This window comes from Botryllus schlosseri, chromosome 6, assembly GCF_051294905.1.
Source record: "Botryllus schlosseri isolate E-star chromosome 6, Bs_hap1, whole genome shotgun sequence".
Lineage (NCBI taxonomy): Eukaryota > Metazoa > Chordata > Ascidiacea > Stolidobranchia > Styelidae > Botryllus > Botryllus schlosseri.
Window position 1 is genome coordinate 8,444,241 of NC_137241.1, and position 18,515 is coordinate 8,462,755.

General features: G+C 40.1%; 1 protein-coding gene and 1 long non-coding RNA gene across 5 annotated transcripts in view; both read left to right on the top strand.

Annotated features, from left to right (window-relative positions):
* Positions 1-18,515, top strand: part of LOC145440858 (uncharacterized) — a 68,481-nt gene that overhangs the window by 1,286 nt on the left and 48,680 nt on the right. The window lies entirely within an intron of this gene.
* LOC145440847 (uncharacterized) lies at positions 427-14,128 on the top strand. 4 transcript variants are annotated; one of them, XM_080318609.1, is made up of 11 exons: positions 427-554; positions 629-764; positions 2,639-2,772; positions 4,564-4,659; positions 5,557-5,681; positions 6,227-6,328; positions 7,857-7,940; positions 8,004-8,157; positions 10,266-10,423; positions 11,211-11,348; positions 12,056-14,128. In XM_080318609.1, exons 2-11 carry the CDS (start codon positions 640-642, stop codon positions 12,332-12,334), a joined length of 1,395 nt encoding a protein of 464 aa, XP_080174735.1. In that variant the 5' UTR covers positions 427-554; positions 629-639; the 3' UTR covers positions 12,335-14,128. The 4 variants fall into 4 exon arrangements, with proteins under 4 accessions (XP_080174735.1, XP_080174733.1, XP_080174736.1 ...); XM_080318607.1 differs by having other exon boundaries at positions 429-764; XM_080318610.1 differs by having other exon boundaries at positions 429-764; positions 2,660-2,772.

The window sequence follows — 18,515 nt, forward strand, 5'->3', positions numbered from 1 at the left end:
ACAATTTCAATTTTCAACTATTCCGACAGTTCTCTGCCAATTGTGAGGCCTAATTCGCATCACTCGAAAATTGGTGTCCCGCAGTTTCCTCGTCTCAGACATTACAGTTCCTTCTATATGTATGAGATCTACAAATGTCAATGACCGACTGTCCCGCGTTCCGCCTTTTCCGCTGTTTCCTCGTTTTAGTGCCTACTTTGTGATCTATAAAGGTCAATGACCATCTGTTCCGCGTTCCGTGTTTTCCTCTGTTTCAGCGCTTTAGGAATCGTGGTTCCCCGCTTTTTCCGCAGTTTCCGCGTTTTAGGGGTCATTTCCGCAAGTTCCGCAGTTTCCGCGTTCCCTCATTTTAGGGTTACCCTGAACAAGTGATATTTTCTTGTTAAACAAATATCAATAAAATGAATGTTTCTCTCTTTATATTGCAGTTCTACTTATCCTCTATCTTACCTCTAACTGTTTGTCAGTGCTGTAGCAATGTATTAAGGTAAACTTCGCAAATGATGTGTCGTGGAAGCTGTTTCCAAAGGTGAATAGGAATCGGATAAAATATGGTGCCAGATTTGAGGACATCTTGAATGATAGTGGACACCGGTACGCTTGCTTTTCATTTCCATAAAATCATCAGTATCCAAGAGCATGACTGCAATGGACTCTTACCAATCACTGTACCAAAGGGATGGTGCTTATATTATGCTGATGGCGGTTGTTGGTGGCGTCATGTCAATATTAATCCTGATGCTTTGTGCAAGAGGAAAAAAAGAGTAAGTCTAACGTGACATAGTTTGTTGTCTTCAATGATATTTTTTGTAAATTGGCATGCCTATATACTACAGGTCTATTTGTGTGAAACATATGTTTTTAACCAGTGGCTTTCCATCTTTGTTTGTTGTTCCTTTGCCTTTTACAGTTGCTTCACAAATATAACCGATCTTTAATCCCACTTCCACTCTTAGTAATTGTTATAACGTTTTAAGGTTTGATTTCGTTTTTGGTTGACAAGACCACTCATGTAATTATTCAGGTTAAGGGTTACTATATTTTTTTGATCTGAAAAGACTCAAAGAGGTTACTTTCAAAATTTTCAGACTTGCAATATCGGTGGAAAATCCTAAAAAAATGGTTAATTTTATGCACTTCGTGGTCGGTTGACTAAAACAAGGTCATCTTTCCGGCTCAGCTCCCAAAATACAGTTTTTCTTCCACTTTATCAGTTGTTTGACTAAAAGAAAAGTCAACTTTCCGGTTCAGCTCCCGAAATAGCCGCCGAAGCGTTACTTCAGTGCTGATTTACTGTATCTCAGTCGAATTTTGCCCTGTGTTTAACTAAAATTCTCGAAAAAGAGGACAAAATCTCAAAAAATTGGACATTTGATTTCCAAGGGTGTCGAGGATACTTTCAAAAAAGTTAAAAAAGAGGTCGAATCGTCTTTAAAGAGGACGTACTGTATGGTAATCCTATAGGTTAATAGACTGAAGTCTCATATTTTGTATTTGGATAGTGCACCATATAGCTACTATACAGACCACTGTGTGATGAACATTGAATCTTTCAGTAAATATCAATAATATTGTAACATTCGATGTGGCGAACTCCTATGGTAAATTAGCTTGTGTCATGTTTGTGATCATTTTCTATTGCTTACATCTGCAAAGTAGCCTACACAATATAGATCCCATTACTCCTAATAGCCACAGGCAGTACTCTGGATGATTACCAGATCACTGTGCTGCAGCTTTATCTCACAATTCTGTGAATATTTAGTAATCATATTCATAAATCACTACTACTAATATTCATCTTATATCACAATTTCTTACATGAACTGCATTTCTGCACCGTATTCTTCGAAATTTTCCTGTCGTGTAGAATTTGTATTTAATGTTTGAATTTTCTGATTAGGCTACTGTCCTTTGCTATCGCTACTCTTGAAGTGACGAATGCTGTTCCAATGTATGGAAGCTTGACTAGATTAGGATTGGTCGAACTCAATAGCTATGTTATTGTTTTGTGTGGCCTTTGACAGCTTGAAAAGTAAAATTTAATGTTAAATGCAGTTTGGTTATAAGCTACCTATTTTGTGAAAAGTAGACTATATCTTTAAACGCATGCAATTGTCACAGAATACTCCAGATGTTTACAAATCAAAATATTAGTGACAGGGGCCTTCACTAAGTTTGCCAAGTAATTCCTTTTGTGAGTACTGAAACAGGCCTCATTTTCCCTACCTGTACTAATTACTTGCCGACTTTCAGTATTTTGTGAAGTAAAAGGTAGCTTTTCTTGTAGATCTGATTCATGTTTACGAATAAAATTAGCATAGAGCAGCCACTCAATACCCTAATTGTGCAAGTCGATTCTTTTCTCACTGTCAACGAATTAGTATTGAAGTTGGGTTGGGCTGGGCATACTTACTGCACCATTAGCCATTCTAATTTAGTAGCACTGGGTTGTTTGAGATGCTAATCTATTTTCTTATTGCATGTTAGACCCATCACAGTGATTTATGGGTTTTATGTTGGCTTTGAACTGTTTTGTTGCATTTGTGATTTGACTTATCGCACCAGTTTTCCGTCTGTGTAGAGATCACTGCATGGCTTGGTTTGCATCCAATTCTTTTCATTTGCAACATTACAGGAATTCTGTCACTATGATCAGGTACGTGAAAAATGACGAGTTGGACGGGATAGCTGGGGACAAAACAGGATCATTGAACAACGGGAGAACTGATTATGTGAAGGAGAACGAGAAGAGGGCATCGCAGCACTCTTGTAAGTTATGAGAGATCTTGAGGCAGTTGGGTTTTGCTGCATAACCATATTTATCTTAGCATGTTGTCGTATGACTCTGATGTAGATCTGGGTAAACTAGAGCCCGTTAGACGCTTTTATGAAGTAGGTTGGAAATTTTTTGATGCCATCTGAAAGTAGTCACCTTGGTACAACTGATTCTTTTAAGCTTCTATGCCATTTGTGCAACTGTCATACATGGAGTGATCTTGCTCTTTTAATTAAATCTATTCGTAGATGCAAATAGACTGTAAACAGAGAACAACCATTGGATTTTAATATAGGCTCTCGACAAGAGCATCAGTACCTTTTATTAGGTGAACCTACACAATACACATAGATTGGGAATGTGTACTGATTCAACTTAGGATTAGCTCCATGCCGTCCGCAATGCATTGTACTGTTCATGTTTGGCAAAGTGGTAAATATTCGACTACTTTTGCACTCTTGCACAGATGGCTGAAATAGTTCCGCCTGCTAAAGATGTTCAGACTGACTTCTGATGAAAATGTTCATAGTGAATAATTTCTAATCTTAGACTACCGGTATCTCCTTTCAGTTGTATATGTCTGTCACTCCGAGATTTCCAGTTCTACTGGAAATTAGTATTCTGGTTATTGACAAAAATATTTCAGTGTTCGCCTGTAAGAGCGCAACGATTTCAACACTTGAATCCAGAGTTTAGTATTGATTGTAATGATTGGGTTGATTCAGGGTTTTTGTGTATCAAAACTATAGACTACTGTACGCCTCTTTCGAGGAGAAACTGATTTATCAAGAGGATTTAACGTTTTTTCATGTTTTTCCCACCATTCAACGTCTATTAGCCATGTCTAGTGACATGATAGGCTATTAGAGCGTGACAGTCACAGTTGTTGTTGTGAAATATGAAACGATTTATTCTTGGTACAGTAATATTTGGATTATGATTGTGTGAAACCACAAATTTGAATTTGCAACTCATTATTACTATGCATGCATGATGTCATAATAAATGATTCTGGTACTCTCGTCGAATTGAATCAGTCATATACTCCAATTCGCTCAGCCCAGTCTCTTGAGAAGCTTTTACATTACCCACGTGTGTAGTCCTTACACACGTGTGTAGTCCTTACACACGTGTGTAGTCCTTACACACATTATGTTTTAACTGTGGGCTTATGTGTGATTGCTTATATGAGCACATGATAATTTGTTTTGATGTAGTACTGAAGCTAGATAATCACAGTAGACAATATTAAAGTACTTGAATAAATTGAGATGGAACCCTGTGTACCACTAGTGCCTGGGCTACAATAGGACTTGATTAGATTGGCTTGTTCAAGTTTCCTATTATAGGCTACGCAATACATGAGCCATACTTGTCCTCCTATCTCGTTCATGATAGTCACTCAAGGGATTTTACAATACGTTTGTCTTCAATTTGACAGAATTTGGATAGCGGAATAACATGATTTACTAATGATCATTTTATTGCGAGCCATTAAAGATGCAAAGTGCTTCGTGCTCTGAAGTTTGTCAAGTGTAATCATGAGCAAATGCGTGAATTCAAATCTCGATCTTATTTGCTATGCTTCAAAACCGCAATTCCACTTTGATGTCAGGCAGGCTTATATTTTCTGTAATGCGTAATGACTTATTTTACAGTGTTGAGTAATTTAAGCGTCATCCCAAGCTTACTATTGAATGCAAGGTTTTGCAAAATTGGAATTTGACTGGATGTTGTGAATTGTTGATGTGTGCAATTCTCTTACTATATAACATTCCATTCAGTGCCCAACGAAGGACGTAATTTGCCCAATATTCCTGCAAGCAATGACAACAGCGTTAACGATGAGTCGTCAACTCCGGGGCCTTCGAGAACGCGAGGTATGATGGTGACAAGCTGATAATGTATTAGGCAAGGCAACACTTGTTTCGCTTTCATTAGTCTACCGTCATTTTTCTCAGTTTGTAGTAGCAATCTACTCTAATATAACAGTGGATGGCAAATTGACAATGAATGAGAGTGTTAAATAATGGTGCGTATCACGGACTTCCTGTTTCGTTTTAACTTTGAAAGTGAAACTAACTACCAGTGAAACACCGGTGAGAGAGCTTCGCATACCGATTTGAGTCAAGCGAGACTATCAATCTTTTTGAGTACGGTATCGAAATTTATGGCCCTTACCACTACTAAGATATTTTCCCTGCGAGAATCGTTGTTTTTATGTTATATTTGCACCCTGCATGTCGTAAAACCTTGATCATAGTATTAGAACATGTACAGTAGCACAATTCTGCACATGTTCATGAAAACAACAATTCTATGAAGTTGGGATAACATGCCCCGTGCCGATAAATTTTATATCGTTTTCAAGTATAAAGGGCATCGAAGGTAACCTACATGTTTGAAGTTTTCATCATAATTAGCGGTACTGAAATACTCGGCTCTACTCGAAGCCTACTACTCAATTCGGGATCGAATCACTCGGGTAATCGAATTTACCCGACCCCGGTAATAACTCAAGTAACCAAAGTTGCGCACATCCACAGTCATGCATATTTTGAATGTAAAATACCGGTTTTTACTGAGAGATGGTGATCATATATGTGCTTGTATGTAGTCCTACCAATTTGTGTGTTCTATTCATACCTACCCTGACATCCTACCAAGTTCGTTGTTTCGTATATCGACTTCCTTGATGTGGTAAACTAACTGTAATGTGCTTCGATATGCAGTGCATATTTGATACCACGAAGGAAACGTGATCTATCTTTGCACAGCGTCTTCGACTGAAAGTTCTCATCGGAACTCCAGGTCCAGCCCGAAAAAAAGCACGACACGAAGACTGCCTGCTTTGCCGCCGGGGCAAATTCAGCAAGACGCTGACGATAAGAAGGACGACGAGGTGCTATTTTGAAGTTTATTCTTTGCGTAAATATCTACGCCTGAAGTATCCAATGCTACCATCGATTGGAGCAGTACACGAGCCAGCTTGTAGCGATATCAGTTTTTAAATGTATTGAATACACTTTGTCTCCTAGTCTAAATAATTTGTAGATGTGGCCACGAGTATCAAAACGGCCGAAAGTTGTTAATTCTTGGCCTATCTCAGTCATTGTGTCTTTTATGACATGCAACGGTATCTGCCATACTCTAAAAAAGGTCGATCATTGAAAGAAAGTGCGGTGCTTGTGTGTTTAAATCAAGTTTTGAGAATAGCCTATATCATGTTTTGATTGTTTGAAAACTAGGACTAGTCCGGTGGCATTAAAGATCACCAAAATTGTTATGGTGCATTCTGGTGTTGCATGCCTCGTTGTTGCTGTTTTGATTACCTTACGGCTCAATGTGTACCAACAGGCTGTAATGATAATGTCTGTACCGACCGCCTGCTTGCAGTCATCCAAATGACCGATTTCCGCAGTGCTAAATTTGAAATTTCCGATATAGGATATGGATGCCGCCTACGAAGACTTACGGGTCGAGAACACTGTCGAGCTAACGCCCCAAACAGAAACTGTAGGGAGCGGTGACTCATCATTGTATGCTAAGGTATGGTGCCGGTGGCATTACAGTGTTTGGATTTTGGTTACAAGTTGTGAAGTTTGCATTTCTTGAGCTGTTGAAGTTGTCCTGGCCGTCGTGTACCGGATATTTATTTAAAGTGTTGTTTGCTTGCCATGCGAAATATTGCCGATCAGGACAAATGATCGGTGTGTGCTGTTCATGGACGTTTGCACTTTAATGCGCTTAAAGAGAAACTAGTTCCTGGTAAGCCACTTTAAAAAGAGGATGTAACGTAATGAACTGTACTGGAGATTGCTGTTTATTTCCTGTCAACACTCTCCTTATGGGAATGCATGATCAGTTCATTGGAATAGTCTCACACCAATTTAAAGTTATTATATCAACGACTGTAAATGATCAAGATCAGTGGTTCCCAACCTTTTTTGATGTCAGGCCGGATTTAGAACTTGTAGCATCAAAACCATCCAGTGATTAACGAAAAATTTTAATGCGTGAAAGTATGTACCAGCATGCACATTGACTTCTATCGATTCTATATCGGTTATGTTAGCATTGATAGACGCAGATTGGTGAGCGCTATTCGTTGCAACATACTGCAAATGTATATCATTACTACTACTTGAAATACATGTTGTGATAGCTCAACATACATAGCCGACATATGCACAGGCTTGCGTGGGAATATAAGCTGAGTAATATTGGACTCTTTCCGATTTATGCATGACTATTAGCCCTATTATGCTGTTAGCTGAATTGTATTGGCATGTGCTCTTCACAGAAATAATCTATAACGGTCTATCACCAGTAGCCTACACCCAAATATATATGCCGTTATATGACGGATGGGTGTTCGAGACGCGGTAAAGAATCACAGATCTAGATGAATTATGGCAATATATGCAGTAAATGAGCAAGGCCTTCACCGATTGATATTCGTTTTGTGGGATATGTATCTTTTTTGTCAAAACATCAATGTCCGCAAATTTGTACTGTTTTCGTTCAAGGTTCTCTTGCACCAATATTTTTGACAGATTCACATGTATGTCCTGTCCACACTTTCTGTTAACGCTTGGCATTTTTGGTTTGTAGGTGGGTAAAAATAATTTATGGCGCTTGGTGCATGTCTTCTGATTTGATTTTTGTAATGTCCAGCACGCTTTTGAGATGGATTTGTTATTTCTTATAAGTCATAATTTATTGGCGAAATCTTCAATCCGGCCTATGATTACGATTATGATGAAGATCATTGAGAACGCACTTTTTTCAATCATTTCCCTCACTATTGAATGCAAATCAATCTTAAAGGTCTCACCTATCCATAAAAGGTATTCGATTGTGCACAGGAATAATTTGAAGGGGACCAGGTAGGCCTATGACACCGAACTTCATAACAACTGACATAGTTCATGGCCTATTGTACTATTTATGGTTAAGGGAACAGAAAATAGAAATTTTAACAATCCACGTAATTCAAAGCAGTATCACTGCGGATTGCGAACCCCCGGATTTCTGATACGCACAAACCACGCGCTACATTCTAATTTTCCAACAGGTTCCAGAAGACCTCAGTAAAAGGGCTGACGACGACCTTGATTTATATGCTCAAGTGGGCGGTGATGAAGTTACAGATTCTCAGGTAAATCGATTGTCCCCGTGCGTCACTGTCTAGCGGTAAACGATGCAACTGGTCATTTTTCAGCCTGAGACATCTAGTGCGGTGGATGAAAGAAAGGAGAGCACGTCAAGTGACGATCAGACTATGGACAGTCCGACCGCGGTCACGTACGCTTCCGTGGATAAAATGAAGAAAACAATGTCTGTAAAGAAGAGAAATGTTGGCGAGTCCCCGAATCGTAAGTGTGTTGCAACTGGAATCAATTTGTGAGGCTTGGGGCTGCGATACGCGAGTCTAAAACGTTTAAGAGCCGCGAAATTAGTGCGAAGTGCCGTTAATATAATTCTAATTAAAATTTTGGAAATGATGTAATCTTTTAGTTTTGGATCTAATCTACTGTCTGGTTTTTCTGAAAATGATACACGAGAACTACACAGCGCAAAATTAGTTAAGAACGCTGTGCGGACGTTTGCTGTTTTCATGCTTACGAGGATGAGCTCTAATTTGATATGAATGGAACTTCATTCAATGTTTTTTTTTGCGAATTTTGTAATTCTAATCTAATTCGGAATAACTGTGTACTGAGTAGTTATCCTTCTAATTCTGACGAATGCGGAACAAACTGTGTAGCTATAATTCTAATTCTGATCTAATTTGGGAAAGCTTGAAATTTTCTAATTGGTCGAGTTTGATCTTGGGCATAGGTACGTAGCCTATTGCACATTTTGAGTAGATTCATGAATAACTGTATTTCGCGAGTTGTGTAGCAAGAGCATGCGCTCGCAAACCAGTTTGTTGCGAAGATGACAATTGGGGTGTAATTAACCAAAGTGGGAAGTAGAGGAGTGTCCGTGTTTTGACCTAATTTCTACTCTCTTCAAGTCAAATTTCTTCCAATTTTAAACTATGCATGGTCTCTAAATAGAATATCCTGTAACACTACTTCTTGCAAATTATTTCGTGTGATTTGCTGTATCTTGAGCCAAAAATACGGGCTGCGAAAGCGCCGTTTTGTGTGCTCCTTCAGCTTAAAATTTCAACTTTTGATTTCTGCAGATTGATAACATTTTGACACCCAGTGCAATATATTGATGTAACTGTATGATGCACATCTTGTTATGCCCCACTGAGGCTCTTCGAACTGGCATTTATCAATGTGGGCTCCTATAATACTTGATTCAAAATCAAAAGATTTGTTTTCATAAATTTTCTTGTAATGACGCGGCAATTTCAATGCCGAATACAAACCAATCAGTATTATATGGGTATGAATTTGCACTTGTTAGTGAGCAACATCAAAACTGCTAACATATCATGTCTCTTTCCGCTGACACGTCAAATCATGGTTGATGATTCGAATTAATATTTGTTAAGTTCTGCATTTTAACAAATTCTAAGTATGTCGTGATTATTGCGGCTGGCTTGATCGTCAAAGTGCTGTATATGTATTTTAAACCCGCGAGCATGAATTGTAAGACTTTATAGAGGCGTAAATACTGATCATGCATTAAACCATTGTAGAAATGTTACAGCCAAGTCTGAGCATGACTGTGTTTGTGTCTCAGTGAACTTTTGTCCTGATGGTCTGACAGATGCAATGTGACATTCGACTCGTGCGAATTCCCCATACTCATTATACAACTTGTCACCTGCAAATGTGACGATGATAAGGAAACTTCCGGCTGTCACGATCTTGTTATTCTGAATTAATTTAACTTAACAGCTCATATCTTTATCAGAAATGTGACGCGTATATTGCTGGTTGGTTTTACTGTACTGTCATCTGTCATGTATTAGATTGACTTCGGTACGACTCTAAGACTATGCAGATGTACATAATATAGCGACGAGTACCCTATTCCACTGTGTGATGCTGAAATCAAAGCTTAGTTCTGATATAACGAAGCCGAGCTCAACCGGTTGCCTATTTATTGCCATTTCTCGAATCAATTTGACGCTGAGCAGTGTAGTTTCTAGTCCGTTTTCTCTATTTGTGCCGGGGTGTACGTTGTTTTAACGAACAAACTGACAAGCAGACGTGGAAATAGTCTGAAAACTTGTCCAAGTAATATAAGCCAGCGAAACCTACTTGAGTACTCTGACACAGAGAGAGTACTTCGTTGCTGAGTGCTGACTACCCCTGCTCGAATGTGAAGCTTGCACTATTCCACTTCTGCATGGAGCATTGTTGACCTCTCTGCTTGAAGCGGAATTTGCGATTGCTCTGACCGTTTCCGAGCAGAGTTTGACAACAAGAAAACGTTTAAGTCTTCATAATTAGTCTCCAAGTCTGCTACTGGGTGGATGGCTCGGTTTTACGGATCAAGTTTTGTCTGTTTTGTGCAGCCGTACCCGGGGCTCCGCCAGTAGTGCCCGATCGTAACTTTGACGAAGACGAAATTCTCAATCCTCCCGACGAGGACGACTCATTGCCGCCACCTCCGCCAGAGATCCTCATTCAGTCCGACGCAGATCCAGCGCCCGAGATTCAAGCGCCCGCTCAGGTATTTTTTGACGGCAAATCCTCAACCACTGGCATAGCTGAGGGCAGAAGGCGCTTTCGACCCGTAAAATTTCCCCCCTACCATCCCTGAAATTTTAATCCTGACTACATTTGTGGCATGGATTCCTAAATCCTAGTATTTTCGGGGGAGGGGGGCTCTTGCTCGCAAACCGGCTGAATCTGACCACTAGAGATACGATAACTCAATAAAATTGAACGTGGCTTGTTAAAAACGGTTTGTTTTATTAAATTCAAGATAGTGAATGTAATTTTTCGATACCTTCGATTTATACTGCGAAATGACTAATCTGTCATTACTGAGATCGGATGATGTCATATGAATGGAATGGACTGATTAGAATCTTGAGGGCTCCGTACTTCCATTGGAAGGAACCTTCCAATGTAGAAAACGCTGTGTACTCTTGTGTCCCGGCGCTGTGAGCAATGAAATTAATCAAAGAAAATAATTATACTCTTCAGTCTTCACTGTACTTTCGTTTCTTTGACATTACTTGATGTGGAATGTCAAGTTTATTAGACACCTAACTAGAAATCGTCAGAAATAATTTCGATTTTAGGTGATATTGTGCTATTTTATCATCGATGTGACAAAATTTTATTGATATTGAAATAAAATCACAGACAATTTCCTTGGTCTCTCATCGACCCGTTAAAGCTAGTCAGTGGACCGTCAAGGCGTCCATAAAATCCAGTTTAAGAATCAGCCATCTATAGCGTCAACACGGGCGTTGACTCTTCTCAGTGACAAACCGGTTGATCTTTGGCAGGCCGGGCCTGCGTACGAAACACTGTCCGTCCGAGAGAGCCTGGCGCATCAAAGGCTGAGACAAATGGTGGAGGACGAACAGAGGAACAGATACGTGAATACCAGTACCGGAACGGACGCTGTTGACTTGTACTCTCAGGTATGCACTAGAGATTTTTATTTTTTTTCGAATCCGGGTTTACCTCGAGCTGCCACCGTTACGATGTCATACCAGTAATGATGACGTAGAAAGTTCAAGTATGTATCAATATTGTAGCCACAAGGAAAATACTCCCAGTCACATGTCATCAAATATAATTTTGTAATTCTTGCCCAGGACTGTTTATGAACTTTTTCTTCCATTGACAACAACATTTATTCTTTACCGATTCTGTCCACTGCACCAACACGGGTTTATTCATGGTTTGATTTGTATTGCTTTATAATCTAAATCCGAAGTCTTTGAAAAGCTGCGTTGGCGTTACGATAGTTGCGGGCCACCTCGCGAAGGTCTGCTCGAACTAAAAGAAAAAACTGGTCACTGTGACATAGTAATGACTGGTCCGAACAGGCTCGTCGCAGTCATGCGCTGTATGAGCGGTATGACCCTTGGAATATACGGTGATGTATTGTTTATTGGTTGTGTCGTGACCAAATTTCTGTAGCTTGCTGTTAAAGGAGAATTGTGTTTTAAATATGATGTGGTCTCCAATCTTCTCTCACTACTAGACCCGAATTGGGAGAAATAATATCCGATTCAGATTCAATCAATACTCAGATCATTGTGCGCAGCGTTACCAAGGACCAATCCTGTTTTATCGTATTGGTATTGAAAACTTTCATATCACCAATCTCTTTTCGTTTCAGATATCTGAAGACAACCCGGAGGCACTTTACGAAAGCGTGAGCGTTCCTGGTTCGGCGGACGGTACAGTGGGAGTGACGGGCCAGCCCGCCGCGGCGAATAGTGCCGCGCAACGCCGTCGCGAGGACGGATACACGACGATCGGTGCCGCCCGGGGCGAGAACCAAGATTCGTCCGTGTCGTCCGAAAGCGCTCCAGATGTCAACGCGTCGAATTCCAATAACGTGTCTGACGCACGGGCGTCAGCGGTTCCAGATTATGAAACTATTGAAATACGATAAAACCGTTCCACTGGCGGTGTCGAAAATTCGACTTTCGACACACGGCAAACTGCACCAAAGCTACACTACGACTGATCATCCATATGGGAATACTCGCGTTGACATACTAATCGCCTCATGATCAAAATTCAACAAGACACAGCCATAATATGTAGGGTACTGCAAGCGCCTGCCTCATTGCTGCAGTTCTTCAGGGTCTACTCTTGTCCAGTAATCCTTTCAAGGCAGTTTTAATGATGCTGTGGCTCGATCATGACTTCACAGAAGTTTGATTTCCACTAACGTGCGCAGCTTTTTTGCTGCATATTTTGGATGCCCTAACTCCACCAACTGAGACTTTCAAGGCTGCCACTGGGGGCAAAGGATGGAAACTATAATTCTTGTCGATCATATATCAATAGAAACTGAGAGAGGCATTTAATTTCATTGCTCGGGAAAATTGTCTCTCACTAAACTCTAATCTGTGCAATTAGTACTCGATTCAAGTTTGAGTAGTCAATCATTGTGTCCAGTCCTAATCATTTGCTTCATCCGCTGTTAATTGATGCAGATCTAGGCGGACAGGGGACTAAGAAATACAGAAGCCTCCACCGATAGTGGAGCCGAAATCAGAGTGATAGAGAATAAGATATCGCATTCACATTTTGATATTGTTGTGTTCAAGAATTTTCGATATCTTCATAATGCAGTGTAGACGTTGCTATACCGTTGTGAGCAAAACAAAAACTCAATGCTTGCAGCTAACATTGTAAAGTTGATAAAAATGTTCTAGTGTTGTGGTTGTAATATGCCATGCCGATGTACATTAAGACGATACCGAACTTTGTGTGTGGAAATTAGACAAAAGGGTCTAATATGTATCAAGTGAAATGTGTTATATCTTTGAGTCTAATCAGTTAGTCCAATTTTAACAGAAAACTTTTCTAAAGTATATTTTTCCGATATCATATTCACTCTTTACTGTATTACTCTTTTATTTCGCTATGCAGTGTCGCGGTAGTTTCTGCTCGATAATTCTGATCTTCGTGAGGCGCGAATGCGTCTGACCGTCGTGACTGATCCAATGTGTCGGGGAAAACGATGAAGTCAAATTTCAAGTTAGCATTTTATTGAACCCTTGTTCCGCTGTTGCTGTGTTCGGTTTGAATGTATCGGGTATGCCAACCCTCTATAACAGCGTTTGCCCATTGTGACCGTCTCAATGGCACCTCTGGTCTCCTATTATTTTCCAACTTCGCTCCCGTGCATTCAAACTGTTTTATTTTTCACTTTGCGACAAAGTCCCCTTTCTATTTCTTCAAGAGCAAGTGTACTTCTTCTTTAGGCAAGAACCAATCCGTCGAGAATACTGGCAATGTTCAGTGCACAGTGAAAATATGTGTTTAGACGCTGTGACCAGCAGCGTTGGCTATACACACGCGCTAATACCTCACATTCGCAAAAACTAGGCTGAAAATTCATAGTTTATTGCATTTGATAGCCACAACTATGTGTCGCTGTAACGAAATTGCCTTCCGTTATGAACAAAGATATTCTTAACTAATCAATGTAGGCCTGTTCACTCATCTTTCATCGCAGTACACATGCCTATTTCTAGATATTCTTTTGTCAGTTTGGGTTGGATGTACGCTAACCGCGACGATTCCGTGATTAGGTCGCTCTTCTAATTATATTGCTTCACATTATCATTTGCACGCTTATGAAATGCTGCGTTTCGATTCTTCTGGTTCTTTCGCTGACAATTTTTCCTCTAGGTACATCGTAGTGTACCGCACCAATAAAAGGATTGGTGCAGTTGTGTAGTTATTTGTTGTCGGAACAGCAATCTATCGAAAAAGATAGTATGTGACACAGGGATATCTAGTTTTCCCTGATGTGACATAACAACAGTTGAAAATGAATGTCGGATGGATTTTTAAGCAATTCTTGGTCCGCAGAAGTTAGTTTCTCATCGGTGTTTTCCGTCAGCAGAAAATTGTCTTTTTGAGGGCATGCACGGGAGTAAGGGCATGGAGATACTTATTGGTCAAATTGCGAGTCGATTTGCGTTTTATTATTCATGGTTTCTCGTGATAATACCCGTCTACGGTCGAATCCGCTTAGTTCGTACAACTGCTTTATTCGGGAACGTAACAAAACTTAAAAATCTCGTTAATTCAGACTCGGTTTGGCAATTCCTATCGTTCAGTGGACGTCATTTCGGATGCGCGCAGTCGCATTATTATCGACGGTTTCGGTAAAAATGTGTCGGTCATTCTGGATTCTAGATGTTACCATCACCGTTCTTTCCGGCAGCACACTTCGCGTAGTCGTGATGTGTCCTAGCGCGGATCTGCATGTGCCTAATGGTCCCGCACTAGCCTACTGCGCCATTCTTGACTGATGCATCTCCACGGTCACAAGCGATACTTAGAAAATACTTTCCTTTCATAATTGCGAACATATAGTTTGATTTAATTCTATAAATCAAAAGTATTCATTGCGTTATTTTTTTCATTTTTAGTTGTCTAGTGACAGTAAATCGCGCGAGGCGCGCTAAGAAATATTTCCGATTAAATGAATTTGCCCAGAAATATTCCAAGAGATTGATAAAATTCAAAAGAATTGGAGACATGGTCCCTTTGCCCTTTGGCTAATAAATATAGCAGAAGAGATTAGTTGGCCACTTTCCGTTTTGGCAACATTGCATTTTTTTCTCGCTCGGGTAGCTGTTGACTAGAAAATAGAGCTAGCTTACTTGCGATCTCTGTGACTTGAATCGATGACAGGAATGTTTTGTCACTATCTGAAGAATGTTGGCTTGAAAATAAGATAAATACTTTCACTAAAGGCCACTTTGTGATAGATTCGGCACGACGTTTGCCCGCTTAGGATAAATTTGGTTGAGAGGCCGTCACGGCCGGGCTGAACAAAATTGTCTCGCGAACTGCACTTTTAACACATCTGAACTAGTTTAAAAATAAGGGGAGTTTGTATGTAAAGGAGAGATTTCAAATAACATTTGAACATACCTCCAGCAAAAAACAACCAAAAGGAACAAACGTTCGGAAATAACCAGCTGACTACTTGACAGTTCGGCCATGAGAAATTTGGTAATTCCTCCCGGTTGGGAACCAGTGGTTTAGGCTATGATACAATAAACAGTATTCTGTTTGTTTTGTCGCTAGATGAGTAGGCTGTATTCATCGATACGAAAGTGGTAAATCAGATGACATGACTGCGACAGCGATACATGGTAATGACGACGGCTTGCTGCATTTGAAGTTTCGTACATTGAATCTAAAATCTGGAAGTAATGATCGTCGAACAGTAACCTGGTGTTCTGGAATTCAGCGATGAATCTGATTGATTACTCTCAAGAGTAGCCCAAATACGGTTGCATTTAAAACAAACGGTGTTTTAAAACACTTTGTTTAAAACACAGTGTTTTAAATAAATGCCTTTAAAAAAATTCTGTTTTTTAAGTTGTAAAATTATGCAATAATTGTGTAAATACGTTCCAAAAACATGTTGTATGAGCCTAGGGACAGTTATCACCCGATATAGTCAACGTATATCGATATGAGATGGTAGGAACCCGCGAAGTAGTCGGTTCAACATTAATAGTAGTACAGATATCTTGTCAAACGAGCCTCCCAACGACGCGAAATCTGTCGTCTCGATAATTATTCGCACAAATCGGATTATCTAACAGATGTTTGCCGATGGCAGAATTAATGGCCTTTGATCGGTCAGCATCAAGCTAAAGCGGATGAGTTAAGGGTGAGCTTTTCACCGAGCCTGACGCACGTGCAGAACACGTTCACACTTCCATTTGTGTGCCTTGGAGTCGACTTTTATCGAAATACACCAACCCAAACTCTGTCAACAAAAGGAGTTCGTGTACCACCTAAAAATAGTACATTGAACGCTCTCTCTTCCATGCTGTGACGTCATATTTTGTGATACTATTGCTGATATACAATGTTCTTCCCAATTCTCTACTAGTTGCTGACGATTACCCGTGACGAGTGTCAGCCGAAAATATTCGGGTTTGTTGCGATATTAATATACTATTCCAGTGGTTCTGAATCGGGGGTCCGCGAAGCATTTTCAGGGGGTCCGCGACAATGTTCCCTCTAAGCCGCGCACGTGCGCAAATGCGCAGTGCTGACACGGTCTCAGCGCACAGAAAATCTAAGTTGCGCACAAAAAATCCGAAGTGATGACCTTTTTTTTAGTCGTTACGTACTGTTGTCCAAAGATCTGCGCAGCGGTTTGGTGAGTCTGAGCAGACTCGTCAAAAATTAGAGGAAACATTGGTCCGCGAAGCCTCTAAATTTGCAAAATGGTTGATATTGTAATTTCTATTTTCTATATTAGCGGAATCACGAGGCAGTTTGTGCTTCATTACAGCTAAAACTTCATGACCCACATCAACAGAATGGCCGTCTTAGATGAAATATTCTACTGTGAAACTGATTTTATAATTGCCAATAGCCTACTGACACAAACATATATTGATGGTTACAGATGTTTTGTTCGGGTTTGTGGTAAAAATAGAAGTTGGAGTAGCAAGGTCGAGGTGATTTTGAAATGTTTTTAAAAATCCATTTTCACCTGTGATATACATAACCACTATTCCAGAATAACTTCGAAATGAGCTGCTAGATCGAAATGAATAGGCTGGACGTTATATGTTCATTAAAAAATATTTCCCCTATTTTTGTGCTATTGCCATATATTTTGCGATCATACTTAAAGCTGTCATTGGAAGCTTTTCCCGTTATTATTACATTCGCCGCCACTTATCTTTGTGGAACTGGATTTTTGGCACTCGTTCGTATCCAATCGAAGGGGCGGAATTTCAAGACACTACCACGTATTAAAGAAATGCAGCTGCAGAATTCGCTTTGAAATAATATATGCATATCCGATTTTTACATAAATAGTATGATGTTGTTATCAAGAAAAGTCATTTCGTTGCCGTTTATAACTAGCCTACAGCTATATTTGCACAACAACGATATGACGGTTACTTGATGATAGAGCTAAATTCAAAAAAAAAATACGTGGGGGTCCGCGGGGGTCCATGATGGTCAACAGGGGGTCCGCGGAGACAATAAAGTTGAGAACCACTGTACTATTCAATTGTATATCATTTGATTGCCCCAGTTGATAAATTTGACGACCTTTAAAACGTCAATATATACTTCAGCATTGTGGGATTATGTGGCCCGAGTCGTCGCTAGGTATATATCGAGTACATCAATATAGGCTATCACTTCACTGAAATGCAGGGTTAGAATTAGCAATATGAAGTCACGTGACGTGATGAGGTTCACGTTCGCGTTCACACAAAACCTTTCAAAAAGGTTCGCGTTCACACGACCCCGAACCTTGCTGAGGTTCACACCATCCCTACTGTTGAAGTGTTTCCATTTCAATCCATTTCTCGCGGCATATGGATGCTATGAGCGTTTTCACTTCTGGAACAGACAGCTGGACCGGGTTTCCAATGTCGTTTGCATGATACGTGGATGCAGCCACTCTTGCTAGTTCGTCGGCCGTTTCATTTTATTTTAACTGCGGGCCACTATATGCACGACACTGGCCGCATAAAAAATCTACACCAAACGAGCATGCGCCTTGACAATCTCAAAAATTTTACTTACTTTGTTACAAAAGTTTGCTCGAATGTTTAGTGACTTTCTGATGTGAGCTTCATCCGCAATCGCGCAACATCAAGAGCGAAATACACTGTAGGTATGGTCAGCGAATGATTCTTATTCAACCAATCAATGAAATTGATATCGTTGTCTGATGCAAAAAATCTAGCAGGCGTACAGGGTCAATCTTGATTTCATATGTTAATTGTATCATAGAAACAATCCGTACGATCGGGGTGTTGGCTATTGCTGTATAATTTCCTAATGGGGTAATATCGGTAGCAAATTTATAGAACCCCGTTTTACACTCTGCTCAATATCAACGTAGCAATACTTAGACGCCGAATACATTGTCCGGTCTTGCCTAGACCATTATGGCGTAAGCTTATACCGTATATACAATATACCGTATAGGCCTACCCTTGCAAGTCCTCGTCGAAATAGTTAGCAAAGCGACGGAAGATATTGATTTTATGGGATTATTATATCATTTGATTGCCCCAGTTGATACATTTGGCGACGTTTAAAACGTC